A 26,677-nucleotide genomic window follows, 5' to 3' on the forward strand; every position below is an offset into this window, starting at 1 on the left:
AATAACATATTTTTGAGATAAAATAATTTGTCATAAAAGAAAATTTTGATTGAGTTGATTATGTATCTCAAAATTATCCCAACTCTTTAATTAAAAAAAGAAAAAACACATTTTGATTTATGATTTTTTTTACCATAAAATTATAGATTTTTTCACCTATATTTTACTAGTTTGAGTACATCATTAAAACGAATAATCAGTTATAAAATCAATAATATATCTTTTTGAATGAGGATGTATTAAGATGTTACAACATTGATAAAATATGAACTGAGATATTGATATCATTTTGAATCAAAAACTTTAAAATAATAAAGTTATGAGTTTCGTATCTGTGATTTAAAATCTTAATTAATAATTGAGTAAAGTGAACTGTAAATTCTGATACCATATATTGATAGTATAGTTATGTGATGGTTAAATTAATATATATTTTGGGGTTGGGGTTTTGTTGTATTGGGATGATGTAAAAGTGTAGCTTTATGGTAGGGTTGGGGTGTCTGGGAAGGGGAGCAAAAAGGGAAATGTATATAAGCATTGAGCAAGCCACGCCCACGCTTTGGGCAGATTGGCACGTGGGAGAGTGGGAGATGAGGTATTGTAGGGAGGGGCTAACACATCATTCATCATTATGCTTTCTCATCCTCACATACTACCCTTCATCTTAGAGGTAGGGGCCCTTCTATTTTGTTTATTAATTTTTCATCATGTGGCTGCCAAATCTACCAGATCTTTTTTTTTTTTTTTTTTTATTTTCTTCTAATGCCAACATGTAAGCAAGGTGCATGAAGAGTGGTCAAATCTGTGTATGGGATGATGAGGGAGAGAAAAAAGTCATAACTTAATTCACAAAACTAGCCCATCAAACATCTTCAACAATTTAATGTTCAACAAAAGTGTGAGGTAGAACAATTATGTGTACAGCCCCGGAACACTATATGTACTGCTTTATGTTGCTTATAATTTCTCTTTTTTTCATGTTCATTTGAAGAAACAAAGTCTAGCCAATTATTATTTATAATCTAATCGAATTGGATTATCTTAAGAACAAATGGGGTAAATTTTATCATTGTAAGATGTGAGTTTTTATAGAATTTAAAATGCATAAAAGAAAAAGGGTTATGAATAGATGTAAACTTTATGAATTTTGAATCATGAAGTGATTTGTTTTTGTAAATAGATTATAGCCTTGCTGATATAATAGATGGTAGATCAAGATAGTTAAGAAGATTTTAGACTAAGATTAAGTGACAAAAGCATGTCATTTAAGTTATAACTAAAAGCTTCAACAAATAGAAATTGAGAAAATCTTTTATTCTAAAACAAATAATACTTAAGTTAGGTTAAAAAGAGACGTAATCATTTTTGTACTGAAGTTATTGTTACTTGAGTAATATAAGATTGCTCAAACAATAATGTTTTCCTTTATGTAAGGTAGTGAGGTTGTTCAAAGAATTTGTTCAAGTAAAGTAATGTGATAAAAGATATATTTTATACTCAAGAAATATTAATGGTTGTATTATATATTGCACGTTGTTCTTTTATGGGTATATAAGTCTTTATAAGTGTGTCATTAGCTTTTTATTAGTGTGGGGGTAAATGATATCTAGTCTAAAATATCGTAAGATTAAACATGAAATATATTATATGTTTTAGTGATAATATCATCTTATGGACACGATTAATATGCATTTGAAACAATTAAAGTACATAAAAAACACTATGGGAAAATTCAACATAGGAAATGCTTCATCATGCCCAACACCTATGGTGACTAAAAAATAATTTAGATTTGAAAGGAAGAAATTACAAGACTCGACCATCTTCAAGCAAGCTATCATAGTAGTACTTAACAAACACAAGACTTGATATAGGATTCTAAATAAGACTTGATATAGGATTCTAAGTAAGTAAGTGTAGCCAATTCACAAGATCTCCCACTATATATCACTATCAAGGTATCAAAACAATATTTAGATATCTTCGAGGTACCATTCACCATTGTTTACACATTAAACCATTCATTGACTTGGACAAATATAGATTGAGCCAGTATGAATATAGAAATTTCATGATTGGTCAATGTGTCTTTCTTGGTGAAACACTTGTCTCTCTTGGTCCTCAGAAGAAAAAGATAATTTCAAAATCTAGTACAAAGTCAGAATATACATCCCCAATTGACTTAACTACTGAAATATCATGGATTTAGTTGCTCCTTAACGAGTTGAAATTCCCTTTATTAACAAAACCAACATTATGTTGTGATAACTTGAGTGACAAAGCTCTAACTTCAAATCTAATTATGCATGCTCAATCAAAATACGTTGAGATTGATGTGCATTATATCAAAGATAAAGTATTGTAAAACAAAATTGTTGAAGCCTATGTTCTATCATTTGATCAAGTTGCTTATTATCTCACAAAAACATTAATTCACGTACGATTCAACCAACTAAAAAATAAATTTTGAGTGACTCTCTCACTAAATCTGAAGAGAAAATTAGAAACAATATCCCTTGATATGTGCATACATATGTATCCAATATCATTACAATCAAATCAATACATCATTTGCTTACCTTCAATACATTTCTTTCTCTTTGATAAGATGACTTAAATAATTAGTGAAATAGAAAGATCTATATTACAATTTAAATGCCAATACTTAATACACAAAAATAAACAATAATTTACATTTCATTCCAAATTTATAATTTCATATTCATATAAATCTTATTATTCTTTATGCTTACTCTTATACAACATAATTTATTTAAACTAAATTACAAATCAATTTAATATACAAAATAACATTCATTTTATATCTATAATAAACATTTAAATATAATACATTAAAATGACAAGAAAAAACTCTTTTACTCCCTTAATCATAATTTTTCAAACTTTAACAAAAAAAAGAAAAGGGGGAGGGTTGCAATGTTTTTACATTCTGTTAAAAACTATAATAATTTTAAACTTTTAAAGATAAATATATGTTCAGTGTAATAATTTATTTTTTTTACAAAGGGAAAAAGGTATTTCTATCTCTAAAAAATAAATACTGTTTTTTTTAAATATAAAATATTTTATTTTTCAAAAATAGAAAATTGTTTTCTCTCTTTTATTACATGACAATTGTTATACGAATGTGGTTAATAAAAGGTCAATGAAATATCTCAAATAACATGAGCAAATAATTTTGGTATTAGACACTTTCAATAATTATTTAAATCCTTAGAATACTATTGATTTTTGTTAAAATCAACATAAAAGAAATAACAATATCAATTTTTTTAGGAATGAAAAAAAAATGTCTTCTCTATATGACTAGAACCAAAAAAAATAAAAAAACATTAAACTGTTGAGAGTGGGATTTGAACCCACGCCCTTTCGGACCAGAACCTTAATCTGGCGCCTTAGACCAACTCGGCCATCTCAACTTGTTGCTTACACTATTTGAATAAATACTAAATATATTAAAACTAGTCATCCTGAGAATAACTTAAAACATGGCTTAATGATTTATTTGCCGTGTCTAAAAAATTAAATTTTATAAGATAGTAAAGTTAAGAGATACTATAGTAACAATTCATATTCTACATATAAAAACTTAAATCACATCGTTAATGTTCCACAGAACTTGATTTTTATAGATTAAGTCATAAACTTTGGATTATATACAACCTTACTTTTTGTGTAGAATTTTTGCCAAATTAATCTATGCATATACGATAAAAGTGTTGTTATATACTTGTATAACTATATTACACATAAAAAGTAAAAAAGATAATTAAATAACAATAATAATAATTTATATATGCATCCTTATTTCAATCTTAAATCTGACATGATCTATATGAGAGAGAAAAAAAAAACCCATTTGATGTAAAATAATTTTAAGATGAAAAATTTACTTAAGTTTTTTGAAGAACAAAAGAATGTGAAAAATTGATAATAAAGAGTAATATTTTTACATAGACAGTAAATGATGAAGAAGTGTTATTAGTTAGGAAGCAGAGAAAGGAATGGGAAAGATTGATAGAAAGAAACAAAAAGAAGAATGATGATGATAATGGGATGTTGTGAAAAGTTGAAAGCATAAATAAGAGTAATGCTACAACTGGCAAAAGGGTCCCAAAGAAGAATATGTTAGAGAAGGCTTAGTTGGAGGCCATAATAAATGAATGATTGTGCTAAAGTGACCTCCATCACTCCCTCAAATGCTGCTTATAATGGACTTATAACAATCCCTCTTAACTTTCACATGCTTCATCATTCTTCTGTATTACTTTTTTCATTTCATTCAATTATATTTTCTCGTCATTCTCCATACTCTACTATACGGAGATTCAACACACACATATACAAAGATTACCAATTCAACACACACGTATACAAAGATCATTACATCGATAATTCAACACACACGTATACAAAAATCACCATATCAATAATTCAACACACACGTATACAAAGATCACCACATTGATAATACTTTTTACTAATAAAAATATTTTATGTATATATAAATTTATTTTCATCAATTTTATTCGATGTGAGACTTTTTTTATATCTTAACAGTTTTTCCATCTCTTTGCTTTTAGAGAGATTCAACACACATGTATACAAAGATCTCTACATCGATAGTACCTTGTAGAGTAAATATATCTTATGTGTATATAAATTCATTTTCATCTATTATTTTATGCGATGTGAGACTTTTTTTATATACAACAGTTTTTCCATCTCTTTGATGCATTTTCACTACATGCTTCCTTTTTAAAACTTTATAAATTAGAGAAAGTTTCCCCTTTTTTCTATTTAACTTTTCACTCTTCTTTAATAGATTCATCGACAATTTTAGGGTATCAAAATAATATTCTTAAATTAAAGTTATCATCTTTCCGTCGCAAAGGACTTTTTTATACCATACATTAAAAAAATGGTATGAAATAATTGAATTCTCCTTAGGCATCAAACACATCAATCTTTAATTTTACGTTTAGATTAAAAAAAAAAATCTTAACAAATAGTGAATTTGATGATAATATTAGAAGATTGAGACTAGTCCATTTTTTGATAAAAATGGTATTATAAATCATAGATCTGACTGTGTTATGTTAAAACAGAACTAGTAAAGGTTGTAAATATTTAAAAGTACATTAGTAGTAGGTAGAATAAATCATCCATTTATGTGGTTATAGTTTTAAAATATTAGTGTGATGTTATGTGTTTTCTTTTTCAAATTTATGATTTTATTTTTATAGATTTATAAAAGGACATTGGCACACGTTGTGGGATACCTCTCATCATTGTTTTTGTTGATAGGTGAATGAATTCTATTCATTGTAACTATACATGAATCTTTGAGAAGGATGGAGTAGAGTGAGACGCAATAAAATAAGTGGGCATGTTTCTATTCCAGCGTCTTGGTCGGTGAAATTAAATTCGATCATCATTTTTTATTTATATTTTTAAATTTTTCACACCTTAAATAAATTTAAAATTTACATTTTAAATATTAAGGTTAAATATATTTTTATTTTTTAATTTCAGTGAACATTAAAATTGTTTTCTTTTAATTTTAAACTAATTTAATCGTTACTATGTAAAATTTAAACTAATTTAATCATTTTAAATATTAAGGTTAAACAATTTTTTGAGTTAATATAAAAAATATATCAATATAAACAATTCAAATATGATTGAAATTGTAACATTCCAATAAATATAGATTGAAGACTATAATTATTTTGAGAAGTTAACAAAAACAATAATAAAGAATAGTGGAGAGTAATCAATTTAAGAAAACAGAATATGAAATATCATATAGAATTTGAGATAATTACAAAGAACAAAATATACAAACGTAGACCGAACGGTTAAGAGTTCACTAAGATCGAACGGTGATACAAAAGAGGCTATACCAAACGGACATACAAAAATAAGATTTGTACCGAACAGTTATCTACATAATATAAAAACCTAATCTAAGGACCGAACGACCCTACATTATCCTCAGGTTGCTCCAACTGCAAGTCTTCCTCCAATGATTCTTCAACAATGTCTTTTGCTCACATCTATTGGATGATCATCGAGAAATGATTAAGTTTTACTTTTAATATTTAAGGTCGTAAATAAATTTTTAAGAATAACTTCATATATTAATTTACTTGAATGAAAAATGTCTTATGAGATATTGTGATTAAATTTAAAAAACTTCGTAAAATTGATATGTTGGAAATGCTCTAGTAGTAGGAGTTATTGAATTATTCGTAAAAATAAAATCCTAAATAACAAGAATGAACGATTAATCATGCAGAAAATCTCTATGTAGTTTTATTGATTGACGATGCATGATGATAATTGATAAGAAAAAGTTATAATACCGATTATAAAAAAATCCAATTTTTATTGGAAAAACTTATTCCTAATTATATCTACCCTGACAAGGAAAGTTCATGAAAAATGGAAGGCCATTTCAAAAGTGTGGTCAAAAGAAGTGCAATAATAAAAGAATCACCAATTTTGGTGCAACAAGTCATAATTCTAAAAAGGATGATTTATTTTTTACTAAATATATTTAAAAAGTAGGCTTTTTTTTTAAAGATATTAATAAAAGATGTTAAAAAAAAATAATTAGCTCCACTGAACAAGCAAACAAAAGAAGAAGAATGGTCCAGCTGAATGACGTTTAAAAATATAATTTTTAAACAATTTGATTTTGGCTCAGATGTTCAGAAATTGATAATTTTAGTCTTATTATTAACTATCCAATTTTTAACCTATAGCATGTCTGATAAGTCCAAAGAAACACATTAGTGATATTAATCATTTAAATTTCACAAGTTAAGTATTTTAATATAAAATATTAAAAAATTAAAAGTAAAACAAAATTATAAAAAGTCACCGTCCAACCAAAAAAATAAATAACTAATGATATGTTTCTTATGATTAAAATTATTACAAATTAATGGCAAGTTAACCATAAAACTAAAATATATATTTACAATATAAAAAGCCATTTTTAAATTACAAATCAAAGTTGTAAAAGTAAAGAAGTTGAATACTTCAAAAGGAAAGTTAATTAATATATTTTCCAAAATTTATTTTAACTTTAAACTTTTATGTTGAGATTATCATATTAACTAGTTTTGGTTTCCGATTTGAGACTGTCTGAAACTTTAATCCAAGACGACGATATTATGTTTAAGAGTTTATTAAAAGTCTTTGTAATGAGAGTCAATTTTATTTTAGTTCTACCATTAACTCATTTAAAAGAGAATTTTAAAGATTAAGGTATATTTTTTTTTCTGTCTTATTTAACAAGAAGCTTGTTTAAAAGGATAATGATATTTAGATAACATTTTTTTGACAACATTTAAACACTATTTATGTGTCATTCTGTGATTGATCTATGATAGTATTTATGATTATTATTATTGATTATAAAATAATTTTGGACCAATTACAAAATTATATGATGTCTAAGTATTATTATCCTGTTTAAAATTGGGTTAAAACTCATCATAACCTATGAATCATATCGAAAACTTTACAGAAGCATTTATAAAAGAACTCAATCTACATGTTTTCTAAACACACAAAGAAAAATATTCAATTAATTTTGTATATAATCCAAACTAAAAGAACACAACTTAGTTTAAAAAAAAATGAAGTTAATAAAGTATTATAAATAATAATTAATTATTTAGTTGTTTACGTGAATACGAGAATATATATAGTAAGCAAATTAATCAATTATTTTAAATAATAATTAATTATATTTTATTTAATTGGTTATGTACGTGTAGCAATGTATCATAACTTAAAAATAATTAATTATTTATAAGTTAGTTCTCTTGATAAATCATAGCAAGATAATCTATGGGAAATTATTACATAAACCAACTAAAACAGTATTCCTTGGAAAGTTTCCCGCTCTCTTTCCCGCTCCCAAGTTCCAAGTCTTGTGTTGATTTATTTATTTATTTTTGGATCGCCAATTTGCTTTCATTTTCATATTTCCGAATCTATGAACTATCGCGAGGCTACTTTGGTTGCCACGGCAACTGTGATTGGCGCCATGGCCTCTGCAGTTGCTCTCCGCTTCTTCTGCCGCTCTCAAGCGCGCGTCAAATCGTCCCAAAACGGCACCGTTTCCTTTCCCCAGGACCCTTTCGACCCTTCCAAGAGAAAAGGGTAAGTTTGAGTAATCCTGTGGCGAAAAATAGATGGATTGAACTTTTTTTTTTTTTTTTTTACTTAATTTTTATAATTCTACAGATATTTATCGTGGGATGACTATTTTATGGCAATTGCATTTTTGTCAGCTGAGAGGTCCAAAGACCCTAACAGGCAGGTCATGTTTATTTCAATTTTTGTGATTACAATTAAGTTTGGATTTTGGGTTAGTTTGTGTTGGATTAAATTATAAATTTGTGCATTTGGGGTTGTTGATGTTGCAGGTTGGCGCTTGTTTGGTGAGTCAAGATGGTATAATTCTTGGTAAGTTCATTAGGTTCTTATATCCATTCGCTTTCTTATGTGAAACATGGATCTTTACTTTGATTGTTCTTCTGTCAGGAATTGGTTATAATGGGTTTCCAAGGGGTTGTTCTGATGACAAGCTACCCTGGGCAAAGGTTGGTATTTTAAGAGAACTATTTTCTGTTTTTATTTTAGTACTGTTTAATCATTCTCATTCAGAAATCTCCGTGTTTCAGAAATCCAGGACTGGGAATCCTTTGGAGACAAAGTACCCGTAAGTGTGTTTTTATGAGATGGATTCTGTTATGCACCGAATCTTCTGTGTGTGTTTCTTGATAATGTTCTTGCTCAAGTCATTGTTTTTTTTTTATTATTATTATTAAACGTGATGGTGTTAATTATGCTTTTTCTGTCTACTTTAGTTATGTTTGTCATGCAGAAGTAAATGCTATTCTTAACACAAATCATGCCTCTGCTGCTGGACAAGTGAGTTTCGCTACACTCTCTGGTTAACATATCATTTAAATGTCGTAATCGGAATATTGAGTTATGCTTTATTTATAATTTTTTTTGGAAACTTGACTATGTATTTGGCTCGGTCACTGAGTATGCACTACCCTTACCAGTTATCACAGAAAAGAAATTTCTTAAAGATTCCTTGTTATGACAAATGCTAACAAAACAGAATGTTTTCATTAGTGTATTTTTATTGTGGTTTCCAATTCATTCAGAATGTAAACTTTGAGTGAAAACTTTCTATGTTAAATTTCTTAACTAATATATACTCAGGATTGCTTACAGAACACATGCGTTGTAAACAAACTGTTTATTTAATCACCTGATACAAAGAGGTTCCAATTATCTCTTTTTCTCTTGTCTAATCGTTGCAGCGGCTATATGTGACCATGTTTCCCTGCAATGAATGTGCTAAGATCATAATCCAGGTTGGTAATCTTGTCCTGCTTGACGTATAATATGTTTTGATGAACTGTCTACATTTTTGTTGTCAAAGCATTAAGTATTTACGAGATTAGTGCACTACCTTCCTTACCTTTCTTGCTCTGATAAGAAAATAAGTTGGAAATCTTATGTTATATTGATTAAAAATATAATTAAACTAAAATATAGAAGTCAGAGACATTTTCATGGTTTTGCGGAGTTGACTTCAATGCAAACTAAAATTCTAGGATAGTATATATGTAACATGTTTGAGCTAACTTCTAAATTTACTTGCCAGCTGATTTTTTTTTTTAAACTTTATTAACAGTGTTGGGTAAACACAATATTTTTACTAGTGTTTAGTGTTATTTTAAAACACTAGCTTCTAGCTTTTTATAATTATTATTTTTTCTAAAATTATCATTCAATCTTCCTTTTATCTTTTTTTCATGAGGTAAGATTTTTACATTTAACTTTTTCTCTTCCACTCATAAAGCAGGGTTTATTTATTATTTTTTACTTAAGATTTCTTTTCCTGTTTATTACATAAGATATTGATAATAATTAATTTTGTAATATTTTTATTTTATACTATTTATTTTGACTATTATACTATTTACACTATTATTTTATTATATTGATACTAGACTTCAAAATATTAATATTATTGATAAATGATGATTCTTTTATATTCCTCTACTTTTAACTATTACATTAATTGAAATAATGAAAATATGATATACTAAAAGGTATGATATTTTTTTATTTTGAATTTGATTATAAATAAAATTAAAATTTTAAAACTAATTAAAGACAAATTATAAAAACTCCGAAATATATTTTTATCAATGAAATTAAAAGTTATATGCAACATTGTACTGGGATGCTTATTTTTGTCATTTTATATTTATCAATCGCTTCAATGTATCATTATATCAAACACTTACGTTTTAAAACATTACCAACTATCAACAACTAGTCAGTTTTTCTTTTACCTTCAAAGCTTTATATTAGTTTTGCCAAAAATAATTATAATATTAAAGTTTATCCTAATGATTATAAAGCTGGTTAGATCACTTACTATCATTTCATTATTAGCCTTGGTGTGAAAATGTGTATTAAAGATGATCAATAAGTGAGAGATAACTCTGATGTTAAAAGTCAGTTTGTGAAATAAGTTAATGAGAAGTCAAAATTCTAAAATAAATCGCCTCATTTATGTTCTTTTGGCTGAGAGGTCCTTTATAGGTGTCATTTACAACTGCTACATTCTGTCATTATGTTACAGTAGGCTTCCCTGAGGGGTTAAACTTAGTTTGTATAATGTGAATAACAACTGCTTTTTGGCGTTAAGTTGACGAAAATTACAATAATTTATGATCTCTGTATTAGCTGATAATCATATTCAATGCCCGTCTGTATTATCGATTAAATTCTTTCTTGCAGTCAGGAGTTTCCGAAGTAATTTATTTTGTGGAGAAGAGATTAGAAAATTCAGCTATGGCATATATAGCCTCTCACAAACTACTTTCATTAGCTGGTGTAAAGGTAACATTTTCTTAAACTTTTGTTTGTAAATAAATTATCCTTGCAGTTCAATAGGCTTGAGGGTACCCACTGATACTTATTCAATATAATTAGCTTCTGTAGCTGTTAGTTCCATATATTTGTTTTTAATATCTCTAGCTATTCTGAACAAGATATGGATTATATAATATTGGTGTGAAGAATTTCCTTATCATGCAGGTCAGGAAACATCAACCACTGATGAATGGAATTCATCTGAAGTTTGAGGAGAACTAGATTTTGAAGTTTGACTTAAATTTTTACTTTGTAATATGATACAACACCTCTCTTACACATTTCAAGAGAAAGGAACGGAAAGAAGACATAGTTGGAAGGTTCTGACCAAATCCTCTAATTTACTGTAGACTGTAGACTGTAGAACTGGAACGTGAGCATGTTTAACATCCATAAAAGTCAGTTTCTTAGTTGTAGAAACAGTTGTTATTTATGTGTAAAATATACTCGAAGGATGTTAAGGTTGCTTTTTAGTATGTTTATGTTGTGCGGGGAAGTCCACCCGATACGTACTATCTCGTTGGAAATAATAATCGTTGATATTAGTGCCTTTGAAATTCTATTCCTGATAAAGGTGCTTATCAGTCGTATCATCCAAAACATGCAACGAGGACAATTAGAAAACCTAGTAGAATTAATTAAGCCATATGCAAGTAAAGTACAAATTAACCAACCTATATGCCCAAGGGTCTTGCCATAACAGGGAATAAGGCCATCGAGGACCCACCCAATATTCATATTTTCCCCATAATGATATTCAAATTTGGCTCTGCTAAATATCATTCCAATGCAGTTATTGCGGCAATTCAGGACAATACAAGATGAAAGGTGCAAAGAGCTATTCACGCTTGGGACAAAATTGAATTCCGAATAGCACATTCGCCATAGTGCTATACCGGTGAAGTTCGTAAGGAAGTCAAATCTTCGTATCTATAAAGAATAATATCTTTGAATGTTAACAAAGCTTCAGCAAGTCCTTATTTTTATTCAAGATTTTTCACTCAATAAGCTGACTAGGTATGGAAAGTGTAATGAACTAAGCAACTCATACACTTCGATATGTTTAAGAACCACTTTCTGAAACAAAAACAATTTTTTATGCCGTTAGTTTTTATTAAAAAACATTTTTATATTTTTAATAAACAATATATGTTTAATTAAAAGTGCAGGATGAATTGTCAAAATAGTCAATAATTTAACATTAGTTTTTTCTCAATTTTCAAACACACTGGTGCTAAGTTAAACTGGCTCAATTGAAAAACTAAATTCAGAAAACTTTTCCTTTAAAAAAGGCAAAAGTATTTTGACACTATACTATGCAGAATTAATGGCTTCAAGTTGCCTACGAAGATCTTCAAGGTCGTCATTGTCAGCTACTGGAGCGTCAGGAGTTGCCTCATGAAACTCGTCTGCACTAGGAAGTTCATGTGTGAGACCTTCCGGCAGAACATCTGAAATACATATTGAGAAGAGGTTAATATAAATATTAATTGAAAATGAACACCGAAAACAAAAATAGATCTTGGACCCTTCAGATCGAAATGTAAACGCATTCCCTAATATTTTCAATAGCAATTTAACCTTTCGGCGAACCAAAATGTCATAAGGATAAAAATTCGTGCTTTTGCAGTAATGGTGCACAAGAGAAAGCAACATTTCATGTGAAAACATTTACAGGAAGGAGCTGAATTTCACCCGTGTTCCGACAAACTAAGGAACCAATCGATGCATCTTTGGGCCAGTTTCAGTGAGCTCTTAAAAATAAAAATGAGTTGCACAAGTTAAGTGAATTATCCTTTCACAAGATAAAATCAATCTATGTACTTCAACATTGTTTTAAAAGTTTCTTCATTTAACTTCTGAAAAAGTTAAGATCTATATAGCATGGATACTGACATGGACAGGGGACACGAACACTTCAATACTTGTAGTCTCCAAAACGTGGGACACGAGGACACATCTAATATTAGATCATTATGAATTATTTCATTTAACAATCAATATTTATATATTCAAAATCCTTTATAAACAACAATAGTCAAATATAATAATATAAATATTGTCATTTAATATAAAACTGAATCTAATCCTTCTATCTAGTATCCAAAAAGTTAAAAGTAGTAATCATACAATATTTGTTATTTATTTCTATAATGATAATAGAAACTTAAACAATAAGTTTACAAGTTTGAGTTTTTAGAAAATAATAGCATTTTTCCTTATTAACATGGTGTTGGAACCATGTCAAGGTTATGTCAAAGACAAAAAAATGTCTTTTCAATTGGACATTTATCTGATACGTGTCGTACGAGTGTCATATGCGGGGTCTGATACATGTCAAACTCGGGGACATGCCATTTGTGAGGCACGTCCAACCTTCATAGGTTAAGATGCAAAATATAAAATTTAGAGAATTTTTATTCATTCTAACTTTTTATTTTATTTCATTGTTACTATAAAAGCACTTACAAAATTATATAAGCTGACCACATCCACAAGAAGTCGGGCCATGCAAATTTTAGTACCAACATTTTTTACTTCCTGGATTATCTAGCAGTGATAACAACCACATTGCAAAGCATGCAGCACTTTAATTCACTTGTAAGGATGGATAAATTCTGAGCTTATGATTATGAATTTACACTTTCAAAAAATGTAAATTAATATAATACCTGAACTTCTGGTATCCGGACCATCCAGCTCAACATCATCAACAACACTGGAAATTATTGCAAAAGAAAACCATTAAATGTAAAGGCTATAAAATTTCAACAGAGGGAATAACGTTTAATACTATTGGGTACTTTGCATAAATGATAGCGATTAGTAAATCAGGGATAAATCTATGCTAACTGATAAGTGTGTTTCGTATCTTCTCTTACATACAAATGAACAAGAACAGAGTCATTAAACACCTTATATTCCATTCATTATCGTCGTGAAGTGGCACTTCCTCAGTTGATAGTACTTCAGCTTCCATTTTTGCTTTGGCTGCAGCATCTCTTGCTGGTTTTGCAAGCATGTATTCTTCCTGCATGATATGTATAGCAGTTTCGTATTTGGAAGGAGCGATGAATTTATTGACGAATCGATAGGACATGATTCTAAACACTTTCATTATTTTAAAAATTTCAAAACATAAACAACTGACCTGTCTTTTCAAGCAAGCAACATTTGAACATTGAGGGTTTGGCTTCATTTGCATAGTTGGAAAAAAATCCTTTAGAGAATTATATCCCTAAAGATAAACAAACCAGTGTGAGCATATCAGCGTTAATGTATTTAACAAAAACAGAGACTTTCTTTCATTGAAGTAGCCTCACCAGATTCCTCTGAAGAATGAACTCAGTTTGTTACTTTGTTAATTTGTTTTTTAGAATAAAGGAACCATTTGTAACAACTCAGGAAGAAGAATAAAGAAAACACCAATCCATCCCTTACCAAATATGGAGAGACTTGTCCAAAGCCTAACAATAATTTTAGTGTGTTTTGGACTAGAAGGCCAGCAACAACCCCCTAGGAAATCAAATAAGATTTTGTAATGTTAGATAACAATAAACTAAAAGTGTGCTGCACACTCTAAACAACTAACATAAATAAATAAGCCCCTAAAATTAGTTGAAAATGTCATATCTATCGAAAATTTAAAAAGACATAACATCACAAAAGATTTGAATTTAAAACTATGAACAGAAGCAGCCAATGTAAGATATAGAGAGAATCATAGTTTACCATAGTGGTGGGTAAAGAGGCAGCACAAACCCCTTCACGCTTGAGTGTGCGTTCATCTACCCCAGATGCAACAACCTAAAAGGAAAAGGTAAATGTATGCTTCACATGTTGTACATACTGCATAAAAAACTCACATTTACTGTAAGATGGATGAAATTACACACATCAATGGACTAGCTATAAAGTCATTCATCCAAAGTTTTTTATATCTAGTGATTAAATAGCTCAAGCATCTATGTCCTATGGATGAGCTTCAGAAATCATGTATAGCACCAGATATAATTAAGTTTAATCCCTTAAGGCACTCATCACCAATTATGATTCGTAAACAAACTCATATAAGAATGAGCCATACCAGAGGAGGTGCACAAGCAAAACAGGCAGTTTCACCAGGTATAAGTAACTGAATATGGCCAGAAACAGCATCCTCAGAAACACCTGTTCAAATTTGTATATTTCATGAGTTTCCACACACCAAAAAAAGATCCATACTTCATACATACAGACTGCAAAAATCAAAATAAAAATATTGCATATAGAACGCATTAGATGCTGGCCTGTATAACATATGCCAGTAAATAGTCAGTAGCCACATACACAAACGAAGGTATGTATACTTTTTTAGCACCATAAAATGTTGGCAAAGGAAAATTATGTTTTGCAATATTTATCAAAACCATGTTTATTTCTATCTTTGAGTATCAACGATTCTTTTCACATTACTACTCCAAAATATCGACAAAGGTGGAGTCAATCCAGAGCAATTTTAATTTCCTTCCATAAACAAGTCCAACAATTTTATCCCTAACAAGAGAAGAGATCTGCAGATCTGTATTCATACCTGACTCCATCCATGTTTGACTCAATTCATTACAGGCCTGCAGTGCTTCCAGAAACCAGTCAGACATGAGAATCCCTAGGGAAATCCAAACAGAAGAAAAAGTATTTGGTTATAATTGGAATTGTTTCTTATATACCTGGTTAACAGCCATTCTTGCTTCGTAATTATCCACACAACTTAAAACCAGATCCACGCCACTCCCTTCTTTATTTGGGCAAAACGATTTTTTTTTCAAACTTGACATGAAGGTTTCAAAACCTGTGACGGTTGTGATATTCAGGGTATAGCTCTAAACCAAAAGGAAAAGGGAAATATGTCAGCAGAGAAAGAGTATTAACATATTACCAATCATTAAAATGTTTATAAAGATTCATTTTAACAGTTACATAGATACGTGAAAAGATCCCATGCCTATAAACACTGCATAATATTTTTACCTCTAGTACAACATCAGGGTTTATGTCTGAAAGAGTCTGTACAGCTGCATCAGTCTTAGTCAAACCAACCTGGAAAGCTAAAAATATTATATCACAATTTATGGCAAGGACACAGGGAACTTCTAGAAACTTCATGATGGCAAATATAATTTAATATATAGCTTTGTCTGTACAAAATTCTACAGTTAGCTAGTAGCATCAAACTTCACATTTGCACTTTGTCAGCCGAGAGAATTCATGTTAAAAATCATTCATGTTATTAGCCCTTTCAATTTCACGACATCATGTGTAGAAATAATAAACATACAAAAATAAAGAAATATAAAACAAGAAAATGAAGAATTGGATATTCACCTGATCTGGACGAAAGAACAACCTATTCATGTTTGCAAGCTCCACTTTATCATAATCATACAACAAAAGTCGACCTATGCCGCATCTAGTCAGCATCTCAGCTGCAACACTTCCTACACCACCTATCCCCTGTGTTTGTGCAAGAATAACCCAATATTAACCTTTTCAATGAAAACAGAAGAAAGCAATTGAGAGGATCTTTTCGATAGAGATAAAAATAGTCAGGATCACCTATTGGTTTATCCTCTACAAAAAATTATTCATCCTTTGTTTATGTTCATGACCAAAAGTCTTATCCTCTAATATAAAAATTCAGCAAGGCCGCAGAAACACTTGGTATAAATCAAGTATTTTCTAAGTGAGTATGATCTGAATTAAAGGAGTTTATGTCCAATTATAGCTAGATAGTTTGTCTAATTAAATGTCACGCATAGCAATCCTTTATGTACAAATAGAACATGGAATAGCTTCCAAACATACTAAAACAAGATTGAACTCTAATTACATATTTCAATAAAAAAATTCAGATTAAGTTATCCACCATAAATTATGTCATATTGGAAAATATTTTAGCAATGGATAAAAAAATACTCCAACAAGCTTATTATCTATGCTCAGAACTTAGACGGTATATATTCCTAATTTCTTATCAAAACAAATGACCACAAATAAACAATAAGAATGTCATTCTAAGTAGTTTTCCCAAAATAAAGGTGATTCTAAGAGGAATTAACGACAAAAACTCCTTAATTAAATCCCAAGTCCAGGGGAAAGAGTAATGTTTCATGCTCTTGTAATTCAACGCACTTCGGCCTTTGAAATTTAATAATTTATGCCATTAAATATTAAAAAAAAACTAAAAAAATAAAAAAACACGCTAGTCACAAATTTTATGCTACAGCAACTAAGAGTGATAAAGGAGATTAATACAGACAACTATGGCAACGGAGAAATCGCGTATTCTTTCATAGTTCTCCACAATACCCATTCTCTGAAGTGCCATAAGCCGACTATAAGGATTGCTATCTACAACCTCAGCACTCATATCCTGGCAACAATGTAATGAAAAGAAAAACCATTCAATTAAACTTAACACTGTAAATTCATCAAATAAAAAAAAAAAAATACAGTGATGTACCAGACCAATAGGCAATTCAATTACCTCAACTTTGGAGCGTCGAACAGGTGCAGCCGCTGCAAGCTTGCCAAGTTCCTCAACACGCAATTGAATCTTCAAAAAAATAAAAGCAAAAATAGCACACATTTTCGTTATTTTATAATCGGATCTAATAACGTACATTAACACTCGTGAGGAGTCTTCGGCTTAATTGATGGAATCGGGATATAAATTCGGAATTTAAAAGAAGAAAAACCTTGCGGAGCAAAGCATTGTGAGATGGATCGGGAAGCGATTGGCTCAGAAATTGAAGATCGGCGTTCAACTGTTTGAGTTCGACCTCCATCTCACTCCCGAATCAATAGCGTTTTTCAAACGCCTGTATTCTGTTTTGTGCGGATCGCGCGTTTCTGTGGATAGTTGGAAATTTGGAATATGAAGAAACTCTGAATTTGAAGTTTTAGAGCAATGTATTGATTGTTGGCGCTGTAGTCAGAGAGAGTTGGCTTGGCTCCCTGTTATTGTATGTAAGCCTATCACTCCACTAGGGTCACCACCATAGGTTCTAACTTCAACTCTCCCTGCTGCTGCCCTTACTTGCTTTGGTTAGTGTATTAACAATTTTTTTCTCCTGGTTAAGAATATTAATTAAATCAAATAATTTTTTTTTTTCAGACCGAATCCAAATCAAACAGTGTTAAAACGATTATCTAAAAAATAATAGTTTATTTATTTATTTTATGACTCACTCCTTAATATTTAAATGCAATTTTCGGTGTTTGCAAATATGCCAATTTTATAGTTTAAAATTTTAGCCACATATGTAGGTTTTTAATTGATGCAATTAAACAATTTTAATTCACTATTAATTTTTATTAAAGTTAATTGTCAATTTTTTTATTAATATTTTATAGGGGTTTGTTAACACGCGTACGCCTGTTTTTCAGTTGGTACGTNTTAACNATGTGNACCGNATTATAGTAGACAAAAATACCCTCATTTATCATGGATTCTAAGTTTTAAGGTCAAGGATATTTAAATAATTTTCATTCTCAAAACTAAAAAAAGAAACCCCAAACCCTTACTCACCTCCATCGTTCCTCTCAACCCTTTCTCTTTCATCTCCTCTCACTCCAACATATTTTCTGTCATTCCTATTGCCCCAATTGAAAAAAAAAAATCAGAAACCCTTGCCTAACCCTTGTCCTTTTCCCTTTAAACAAAGTGTTTCTTTTTCCTTTCTCTATTGGTATGGGATACATGATGTAAGACTACAACCTAGAATTGAAATAATTGTACTCCTAGGGAATTCTTCTATACCTATTTCTTTAATTTCTTTATGTCTCTTTTTTATCACTGAATCAACTTCTACAGGCGTTTAGAATAAACTTTAACCACTGTGCAAGATAAAAAACAGTAAAATCATTTTTTACCTTTGAGATTTGGAAAGAGTGACATAAAATAACAAAGTTTACATTCATTTTACACACATTAATAAATATAAAATGATTATAAAAGAGTAAATTTTTTCAATTTTTAAAAAATATCTCTGATTCAAATTGCTACCACCATCTTCAATTGGGTTGAGATGAGAAAAAAAATTTTGGAAAGATGACAGAGAAAATGTTGAGATGAGAGAGAGATGAAAGAGAAAGGGTTGAGANGAATGANGAAGGTGAGTAAGGGTTTGGGGTTTCTTTTTTTTAGTTTTGAGAATGAAAATTATTTAAATATCCTTAACATTAAAACTTAGAATCCATGATAAATGAGGGTATTTTTGTCTACTATAATACGGTACATATTGTTAAAACGTATCAACTGAAAAACAGGCGTACCATGTTAACAAACCCCTATTTTATATAAATAAGTAATTAACATCATCATCATCATCATCATTATTATTATTAATTATGTAACACTCTTTTAAGTAATAAGATGAAATATTAGAGAACCAAATTTGTGATTAAAATTTAATATGGACTAAAAATGGATTTAAGGCTGATGTAAATTCTCTAAAAGAATTAATGCAAATTTAAATAATATTATTCTTAATTTTTCATATATTTTATAAAGGATAAAAATATTTGAAAAAAAGTAGAGTGTTTTTTATATATAATTTAATATGAATGTTCATATTAATTGCTCTTAATTATCTGCATTAATATTGTAAGATTTTTTTAAAAAAAATCATAAAAGCTATCATTTTAAAATAGAAAAAAATAATAAACATGCTATATCGGAGTATGAATTTTTCATTGGTACTTCAATACCTAAATGATGAATTTATACTTAAAATTTAAATTAAAAGGAAGTTTTGTATCAATTAAGGAACATACGTTGTAGTACTATAATTTTTTTAATTATGACATCTCTCTCTTTAAATTATCATTTTTATTTATATAAATAATAATTATTATAATAATCTAAAATTATCATATGTTCACTTTGAATAAATATCAGTTGAAAAGAAGCTCTTGTGATGATAATGTTGCCTTCATCCATAATAAAATATTGTTATTAACCATAAAACTAAGCCGTTTAATATTACTAACAAGGCGAGATAACATTCCAATCAATCAATTAAAAAAATTAAATAATATTGACTCAATTAAAAATTATAAATATTTTTAATACTTAATAAATATAAAATATTTAATAGAGACACAATAAAAAATATCCAAATTCATTTTTATTTTTTTAAGACATTCTTTTAACGTATAGTATCCATTCACTTGGGATAATTAAGATAATTGCAAAACTATTTTATGGGTCAAATTACTTTAATTGATTATTCTTATTTAGAAACATAATTATATTGTTTAAATAAGACTTATAAATAGTTTCACTTTGACTATAATTAAATTTTAAGTGAAACTCCTAAAACAGATTTAATATATTATATTTTATTAAAATACAGATTTTAAAAATTACTTTAATTTCAAAAGCAAATTTTAATTGAAAAAAATATCGTATCTCTATTTTTAAATTAATTTTTCATGTGCTACTTATTTTTTAGATATTTTATTTTTAATTTTTTAGATATAATTTAAGCATTTTAAATAAATTTGAAGAAAAAACATCTTTAATAGAAAAGTTACTTAATAGAGCTGGATTCGAGTTAAATTCAAATATTATAGTTTAAATTTGAAAAAAAAAATCTATTATTTTTTAATCGTTTTAAAATTTTTAATATTATAGTTTAAAATATTTTAAATTTATTTAAATTTATATCATAAGAATTTTGTAAAGTTTAAACATAAGTGAAAAGAGACGTTTGTTACTAGAAAAATATTTTATTTTGACCTAAGAAAACTAATATTTAAAATATTAAAATAAATATTTAACTACTTCTATCTAACTCAATTTATCTTTATTCTAATTGGAGTAAATTTTTTTTAATTAAATCAAATATATACATAAGTGAATTTAACTGTTTGGGTCAATTATATTTAACGTGGATTTAGGTGAATTCAATTTTGAATTGGGTTTAATCAGACTTAATTCGGACTCGAGCTTACTTGACATAATTTGCATATGGGTTAACTTGACTTGAATTAGACTACATCGAAATAAGCTTATCTTGGTTATAGCCTGATTCAGTCTTGTGTGAACTCATCCTACCTTAATTTAATGTGTACTAAGTCAACTCGACTTGACTCAAACTCAGGTCAATATGGTTGAACTTAAACCCCTTATAGCTTAGTCAACTCAAACTGAGTCTGGACTAACTCAATCAAGAACTCAAGTTAACTCAGCCTAACTTTAGCCTTACCAACTCAACTTAACATGGATTCAAGCTCACTCAACTTGACTTTAGCCTAAGCCCAACTTGTGCTTTATCTATTCTAGCTCGACCTAGGCCTTACTAACTTAGTCTTAGTTTGCTTCAACATGACATGGATTTACTCTAACTCAACTTAATATGGACAGAGTAAATTCCACGCATTACCATAGCTCGGGTTGAACCAACTCAACATGGACTCAGGCTAAATCAGATTGATGTGGATCGGGTGGACTGGGATTCACTTGAACCTATATGAATTTGGGCTAACTCAATCTCAACCTATTTCAACTCAACATAGGCCTTACCAACTTGACCCAACTTAGTCTCACCTTAATTAAACTTGATATAGATATGTCTCGGCTTTACATGAACCCGATTTGAGTTAGCTGAAATTAAGCCTGTGTTGATTTGGCCTAAAGTAAGCCTATGCCAATTTGATTTTGATTAGACTTGAGATTACTCAGCTTGACTTAGGCCCAAAAGCTTATGTGGCCTAACATGGACATAGGTCAGCTTGCCTCTACTGACCTAACTCAACTCAATCCAACGTACTTTAACTTCTCTTGTTCTATATTGACTTGACTCAACTTAAGTTTGACTCAACTTAATCTGATGTAGAGTAGCCTCAAGATGATCTAACATGGGTCAACCATAATTCATCCTAACGTGGTCCCAATCCAACTTAAATTGACCTAAACCCTAAACTATTTTACATGACCCAAGCTCGACCCTACCTAATATAGATCCATCCTAGCCAATTTGATGTGGTTTTTATTCCAAATTATCTTAACTTATGCTTGATTAAGTTGAGACTAAATTAAGTGTAACATAGTCTAACTTGAATTTGACTTTACCTAACTTGAGATTGGATCCAATTCAACCTAGCTTATCTTTGATCTAGCTAAACCTAATTTAATGTGAGTTTAATATAGCTTAGCTTGTATTTGATGCAATTGGTGCAACTTGTTTTGGTTCCAATTCAATCCCACTTTATAAGATTTGAATTCAACTTAATTATATTTTCCTTAATATTCAAAATAAAAAAATTATTCAATCCAATATAACTTAAAATAATATGAATTTAGATAATTACGTATTGAATTTAAAAATTTTGATGTTATTCACACACATATCCTAATATTTATTTATTAAAATTTTGTTTGAGCGGTGTTTATTTTCCCTCTGTTCGTTGCATTTATTCTGATACGTTATACCTTTTTTATGACAAGGTAACTATTAAAACTACAATAATTTGTTTTGTTCTTGGTACTCATCCAATATGATAAGCTCTTAAAGTTCTTGTTTCTATTAGGTTTAAACCCTTTTTTGGTCCCTAAGTTAAGTTCTGATGTTCAGTTTAGTCCTCGCTTTTAAAAATGTCAACCTTTAGTTCCTATGATATGAAAAATGTATCAAATCAGTCATATTCCTTAACAAATCACAAGTTTTTCATTAAGTGATTTGTTGTTCATAACACCTTCTGTTAACAAATCACAAAATATTAGATACTTAGGTATGAAAACTTGTGATTTATTGTTCATTAAGTGCTGTCATGAGAACTCATTTGATACATTCTTCATATCATAGGGACTTAAAGTTGACATTTTTAGAAGCGGGGACTAAACTGAACATCACAACGGGACAAAAAAGAGTTTAAACCTTTCTATTACTAGCTTATTTTAATCAATTTTCGTACCAATGTCAAAACTTTTGTTAGGCCCGAATCCAACAGCTTTAGTGACGAAGGGTTAGGACCCATCTCAAAACGGTGGCGTGGAATATGTCAAACACATAAAAAGGCTAAAGATAAATTTCAATGCAACAGGTTCATTCTTTTTACTCTACCTAATTTCTCCAAACAAATAATACATCAACATCCCTTGGGGTGATGAGGAGATTCATTTGTTTAACTATGTTTGGTATTTTCATCAATGTCACTTTTTTTACTATAGGAAGCTTATTGGAGCAAGGTAATTTTACAAAGGCTATGAGGCAAATCTTCATATAAAACTGAATGAGTCATTGCTTAGTGCACGTGACAATGAAGGCCATGGTTCACATACTCTGTCAACAGCTGGTGGTAGCTTTGTTCCTGGAGCTAGTGTTTTTGGCTTTGGAAATGGAACAGCAAGTGGTGGATCACCAAAAGCTCGAGTTGCAGCATATAAGGTGTGTTGGCCAAATCTTATCCCGTTCGGTGGTGGATGTTTTGATGCAGACGTTATGGCTGCTTTTGAGGCAGCCATAAGTGACGGGGTTGATGTGCTTTCAGTGTCTTTGGGATCGGAGGCCCGAGATGATTTCGAAGACGTTATTGCCATAGGATCCTTCAATGCAGTTGCAAATGGCATTGTAGCAGTGGCTTCTGCAGGAAATTCAGGTATGTTACCCTTGGTGACAAGAAAATCATCAAGGTATATTTTTTCTAGAACCTTGACTTTCTTCTTATAGTAAAACATGCCACTTTAGTTTTTTCCTTTTTTTCATTTTCAAGCCAACATTTTCGATATCAAGTAGAATCAGAAATCTATGCTACAACCCTGAAGAGGGTCATGTGGCATGAGGCATCTAACTTACCCTCTTGTCTTTCTCTTGTTGTTAGGGAGGTAGCCTTTCAGAGTATGGATTATCATCTGATAAAAGGCGTACCCATTGATTAGTTCTGTTTATGCCAAATATTTCAATGGATCTATTTCGGAAGCGTAAGAATCCTCGTACCAACTTGACCTTCTAAATTACCTTATCATTGGGGATGTTCTCTTTTAATTCAGTCCATTGTGGCAGACTCAATTGCCAGGATGGAAGTCTTGATCCTGAGAAGGTGAACGGGAAAATATTGGTCTGTTTTGGTGATAGATCAGAGAGTAGTGGGGAAGCTTACACACACTCACTCTTTAGGACTTAAATATAAAGTGATCGTATAACTGCAATTTTTGCTTTCTGTTTCAGCCAGATATCACTGCACCAGCATTCACATCATAGCTGCTTATACTGAAGCCGTATCTGCTACAGGTCTAGAATCTGACACACGCATAACTCCTTTCTTTTCCATGACTGGCACTTCAATGTCATGTCCATGACTCGTCGTTGAACGAGGCAACTCCATTTGAGTATGGTGCAGGGCATATTAAACCTAACAGTACTGCGGACCCTGGACTTGTGTATGACCTGAATATTACTGATTTTTTGAACTATTTGTGTGGTCGTGGCTACAACAGTTCCCAGCTTAAGATTTCAACCACAAGCCTTACACTTGTCCAGAGTCGTTCACTTTAGCAGATTTCAATTATCCAACAATCACAATTTCTGAGTTTGGCCCTGGAAATTCTGTGAATGTCTCTCGAACTGTCCCTAATGTTGGGTCCGGAAGCACTTATATAGTGCGCATAAAAGCGCCACCACATGTTGAAGTTTCGGTGGAGCCTAGGAAACTGAGGTTCAAGAAAAAGGGTGAAAAGAAGGAGTTCAGAGTGGCATTGACCTTGAAGAAGAAAACTGAAAGCACCACTGATTTCGTATTCGGATGGTTGACGTGGACTGATAAGAAGCACCATGTTAGGAGTTCCATTGCAGTTAACATGACACAGGTGAGATGAGATTTATGTTGCTGCTGCCTTTACCCTCCCTTTGGAGGGATCTTTTCATCCATTGTTTTCTTATCTCTGAAATAAAGGTTCTGTTCAATTGTAAAACTTATTCAAGCAGAAAAGTGGTTGTTTTGTGTTTTTCCCCTTTAATTTTAAAGCCATTTTTATTATGGGCATACATAAAAAAAAAATATTTTTAATAAACCCTTAAAGGTTATAAAAACCATTTTCATAAAATAAACTAATCCCAGTATTACTAAAAATAATTGTTGTACATATTTGTGATGAAACAAATCCTCAAATACATTAAGAATGTATTTTTTAATTTCAAGCCACCGATCAAAGGAAGTAAATGAGTAGTAGCTTCTGAGTTATGGTTCTTCCGTTGAAACAGTCTATTCACGGGGTTTGTTGGATAAGGTCTAACGATGTGATTGGATTGCCAGTTCCCAGATAAATGAAGGTGAAAATAACTTAAGAAAAAAAAGGCGAGGAAAGTATTATAAGATTGCAGAGAGTGTGAGAAATCGTTCATCATATCTCGTAGATACATACACATTATACTTAGCCCAAAAATAATAGGAAACGAAATGGAATGGAAAAAGATATGACGACAGAGAAGGAAGAGAAGGTTATACGGCGAGTGTGATATCACTCAACTCAAGCTGGGCAGCAATGTCCTCAAGCTGCTTCCTGACGCTCATGTCAATCAACTTGGAGCCAGAATTGCCGTACCTCACAGTGAAACCGGCCACCAAACTAGCGTCAAGGAGGGTCTTGATCCTGACGTTTTTGGCCCCAGTCAGCTTCTGAACCTGCTTCGCGATTTGCGCCAGGTGCTGGGACTCCAACTTCACCACCGAAGTCACCACCGCCAGCTCCGTGTCGGTCAACTTGTTATACACCAATTCGAACTCCTTCGCTATCTCGTTAATTAGATCGATCCTCTGCGCGTCCACCAGGATGTAGAGGAAGTTTCTGGTGTGCGGTTGGAACCCCGAGGATTCGGCGATTTCGTCCACCAGCTGCCGCTTCTTCTCCACGGCCAGCGTGGGGTCCGAGAAGAAGTCCGACACCTTCGGGTCCGAGAACAGCTCGCTGATTTTCTCGATATCGGCGGCGGTGACGTCCAGCGTGCTATTGGCGCTCGCCACGTCAGCCAGGGCCGAGGCGTAGCTGGAGGACGCCGTGGCCGACATTCTGGCGCCTGCGGCGCCGTTGGAGCGGCGGGTGGCGGCGGCGAGCTTGAGCTTGAGAGCGGAGAAGGTGGAACGGGAGAAGGAAACGGTGAGCGTGGGTTTCTGGGCAAGGGACTTTCCCGGGATTAGGACGTGTTTGGATTGGAGGGAAGCGGTGGGATGCTGCAAGGACGCCATTTTTGCGGTGAGTGTGATTGTGTTGTGATATCTCTCTTTTTCTTTCTTTTTTGTTTTTTGTTTTTGTGATGGTGTGGAGCAAGAGGAGGGCCTCTTGGAGGATTGAGAGGATCACTGTGGCCTCTTATCTCGGGGATAAGATAATCAACTTTTGACACGTGGACGCCTCTGTGTGGAAGAAGGACCCTTTTTGGTCTCTTATTTGGATTTTTTTAATTTTTAATTTTTTTGACAAAATAATATTCGAACCAGAAAAATAAATACAAAGGCCACGGCTGGATGAAGTTTATCACCGTATCTTGTTTTGATTAAGTATCATTTTAGCTAATCTCCATTTCAGATTTCCATAAGGATTACTAACATCATTTATTCACAGAAAAAAAATAAATAAATTTCAATATTTAACAAATTGCAACAACATATGATCCTTCAAGTTATT

General features: G+C 30.9%; 3 protein-coding genes, 1 non-coding gene and 1 pseudogene across 4 annotated transcripts; 2 read left to right on the top strand and 3 right to left on the bottom strand.

The window, feature by feature from the left end:
* Window positions 1-3,359: 3,359 nt before the first annotated feature.
* TRNAL-AAG lies at window positions 3,360-3,440 on the bottom strand. The gene has a single exon. It is a non-coding gene; the product is annotated as a tRNA-Leu (tRNA).
* A 4,471-nt stretch (window positions 3,441-7,911) lies between these two features.
* Window positions 7,912-11,567, top strand: LOC106767709 (deoxycytidylate deaminase). The gene is made up of 9 exons (XM_014652651.2): window positions 7,912-8,202; window positions 8,287-8,362; window positions 8,469-8,508; window positions 8,587-8,645; window positions 8,727-8,764; window positions 8,913-8,976; window positions 9,381-9,434; window positions 10,876-10,977; window positions 11,176-11,567. Exons 1-9 carry the CDS (start codon window positions 8,036-8,038, stop codon window positions 11,230-11,232), a joined length of 657 nt encoding a protein of 218 aa, XP_014508137.1. The 5' UTR covers window positions 7,912-8,035; the 3' UTR covers window positions 11,233-11,567.
* Window positions 11,568-12,185: 618 nt separating this feature from the next.
* On the bottom strand, window positions 12,186-18,108 carry LOC106769347 (ubiquitin-like modifier-activating enzyme 5). Its single transcript, XM_014654940.2, has 14 exons — window positions 17,748-18,108; window positions 17,537-17,605; window positions 17,309-17,422; window positions 16,375-16,503; window positions 16,021-16,089; window positions 15,720-15,872; window positions 15,584-15,620; window positions 15,098-15,180; window positions 14,743-14,817; window positions 14,452-14,526; window positions 14,162-14,248; window positions 13,926-14,041; window positions 13,683-13,729; window positions 12,186-12,461 (listed from the first exon to the last, which is right to left on the bottom strand). Exons 1-14 carry the CDS (start codon window positions 17,835-17,837, stop codon window positions 12,325-12,327), a joined length of 1,281 nt encoding a protein of 426 aa, XP_014510426.1. The 5' UTR covers window positions 17,838-18,108; the 3' UTR covers window positions 12,186-12,324.
* A 5,141-nt stretch (window positions 18,109-23,249) lies between these two features.
* Window positions 23,250-25,293, top strand: LOC106766314 (annotated as a pseudogene).
* A 43-nt stretch (window positions 25,294-25,336) lies between these two features.
* LOC106766849 (ATP synthase delta chain, chloroplastic) lies at window positions 25,337-26,336 on the bottom strand. Its single transcript, XM_014651618.2, has one exon. It carries the CDS (start codon window positions 26,236-26,238, stop codon window positions 25,495-25,497), a length of 744 nt encoding a protein of 247 aa, XP_014507104.1. The 5' UTR covers window positions 26,239-26,336; the 3' UTR covers window positions 25,337-25,494.
* Between the last annotated feature and the right edge of the window lie 341 nt (window positions 26,337-26,677).

The sequence above is a fragment of the Vigna radiata genome, chromosome 7 (assembly GCF_000741045.1).
Source record: "Vigna radiata var. radiata cultivar VC1973A chromosome 7, Vradiata_ver6, whole genome shotgun sequence".
Taxonomy (NCBI): domain Eukaryota; kingdom Viridiplantae; phylum Streptophyta; class Magnoliopsida; order Fabales; family Fabaceae; genus Vigna; species Vigna radiata.

What these genes read in the sequence shown, in the direction of transcription:
- LOC106767709 (XM_014652651.2), top strand. Translation starts at nt 8,036, where the DNA reads ATGAACTATCGCGAGGCTACTTTGGTTGCCACGGCAACTGTGATTGGC. An exon ending in CCTTTGGAGACAAAGTACCC is followed by an intron (nt 8,765 to 8,912) that starts GTAAGTGTGTTT and finishes TGTCTACTTTAG; the next exon opens with TTATGTTTGTCATGCAGAAG. An exon ending in ATGCCTCTGCTGCTGGACAA is followed by an intron (nt 8,977 to 9,380) that starts GTGAGTTTCGCT and finishes TAATCGTTGCAG; the next exon opens with CGGCTATATGTGACCATGTT.
- LOC106769347 (XM_014654940.2), bottom strand. Translation starts at nt 17,837, where the DNA reads ATGGAGGTCGAACTCAAACAGTTGAACGCCGATCTTCAATTTCTGAGC. An exon ending in ATTTCTCCGTTGCCATAGTT is followed by an intron (nt 16,504 to 17,308) that starts GTCTGTATTAAT and finishes GCACAAACACAG; the next exon opens with GGGATAGGTGGTGTAGGAAG. An exon ending in GACAAGTCTCTCCATATTTG is followed by an intron (nt 14,249 to 14,451) that starts GTAAGGGATGGA and finishes GTTTATCTTTAG; the next exon opens with GGATATAATTCTCTAAAGGA.
- LOC106766849 (XM_014651618.2), bottom strand. Translation starts at nt 26,238, where the DNA reads ATGGCGTCCTTGCAGCATCCCACCGCTTCCCTCCAATCCAAACACGTC.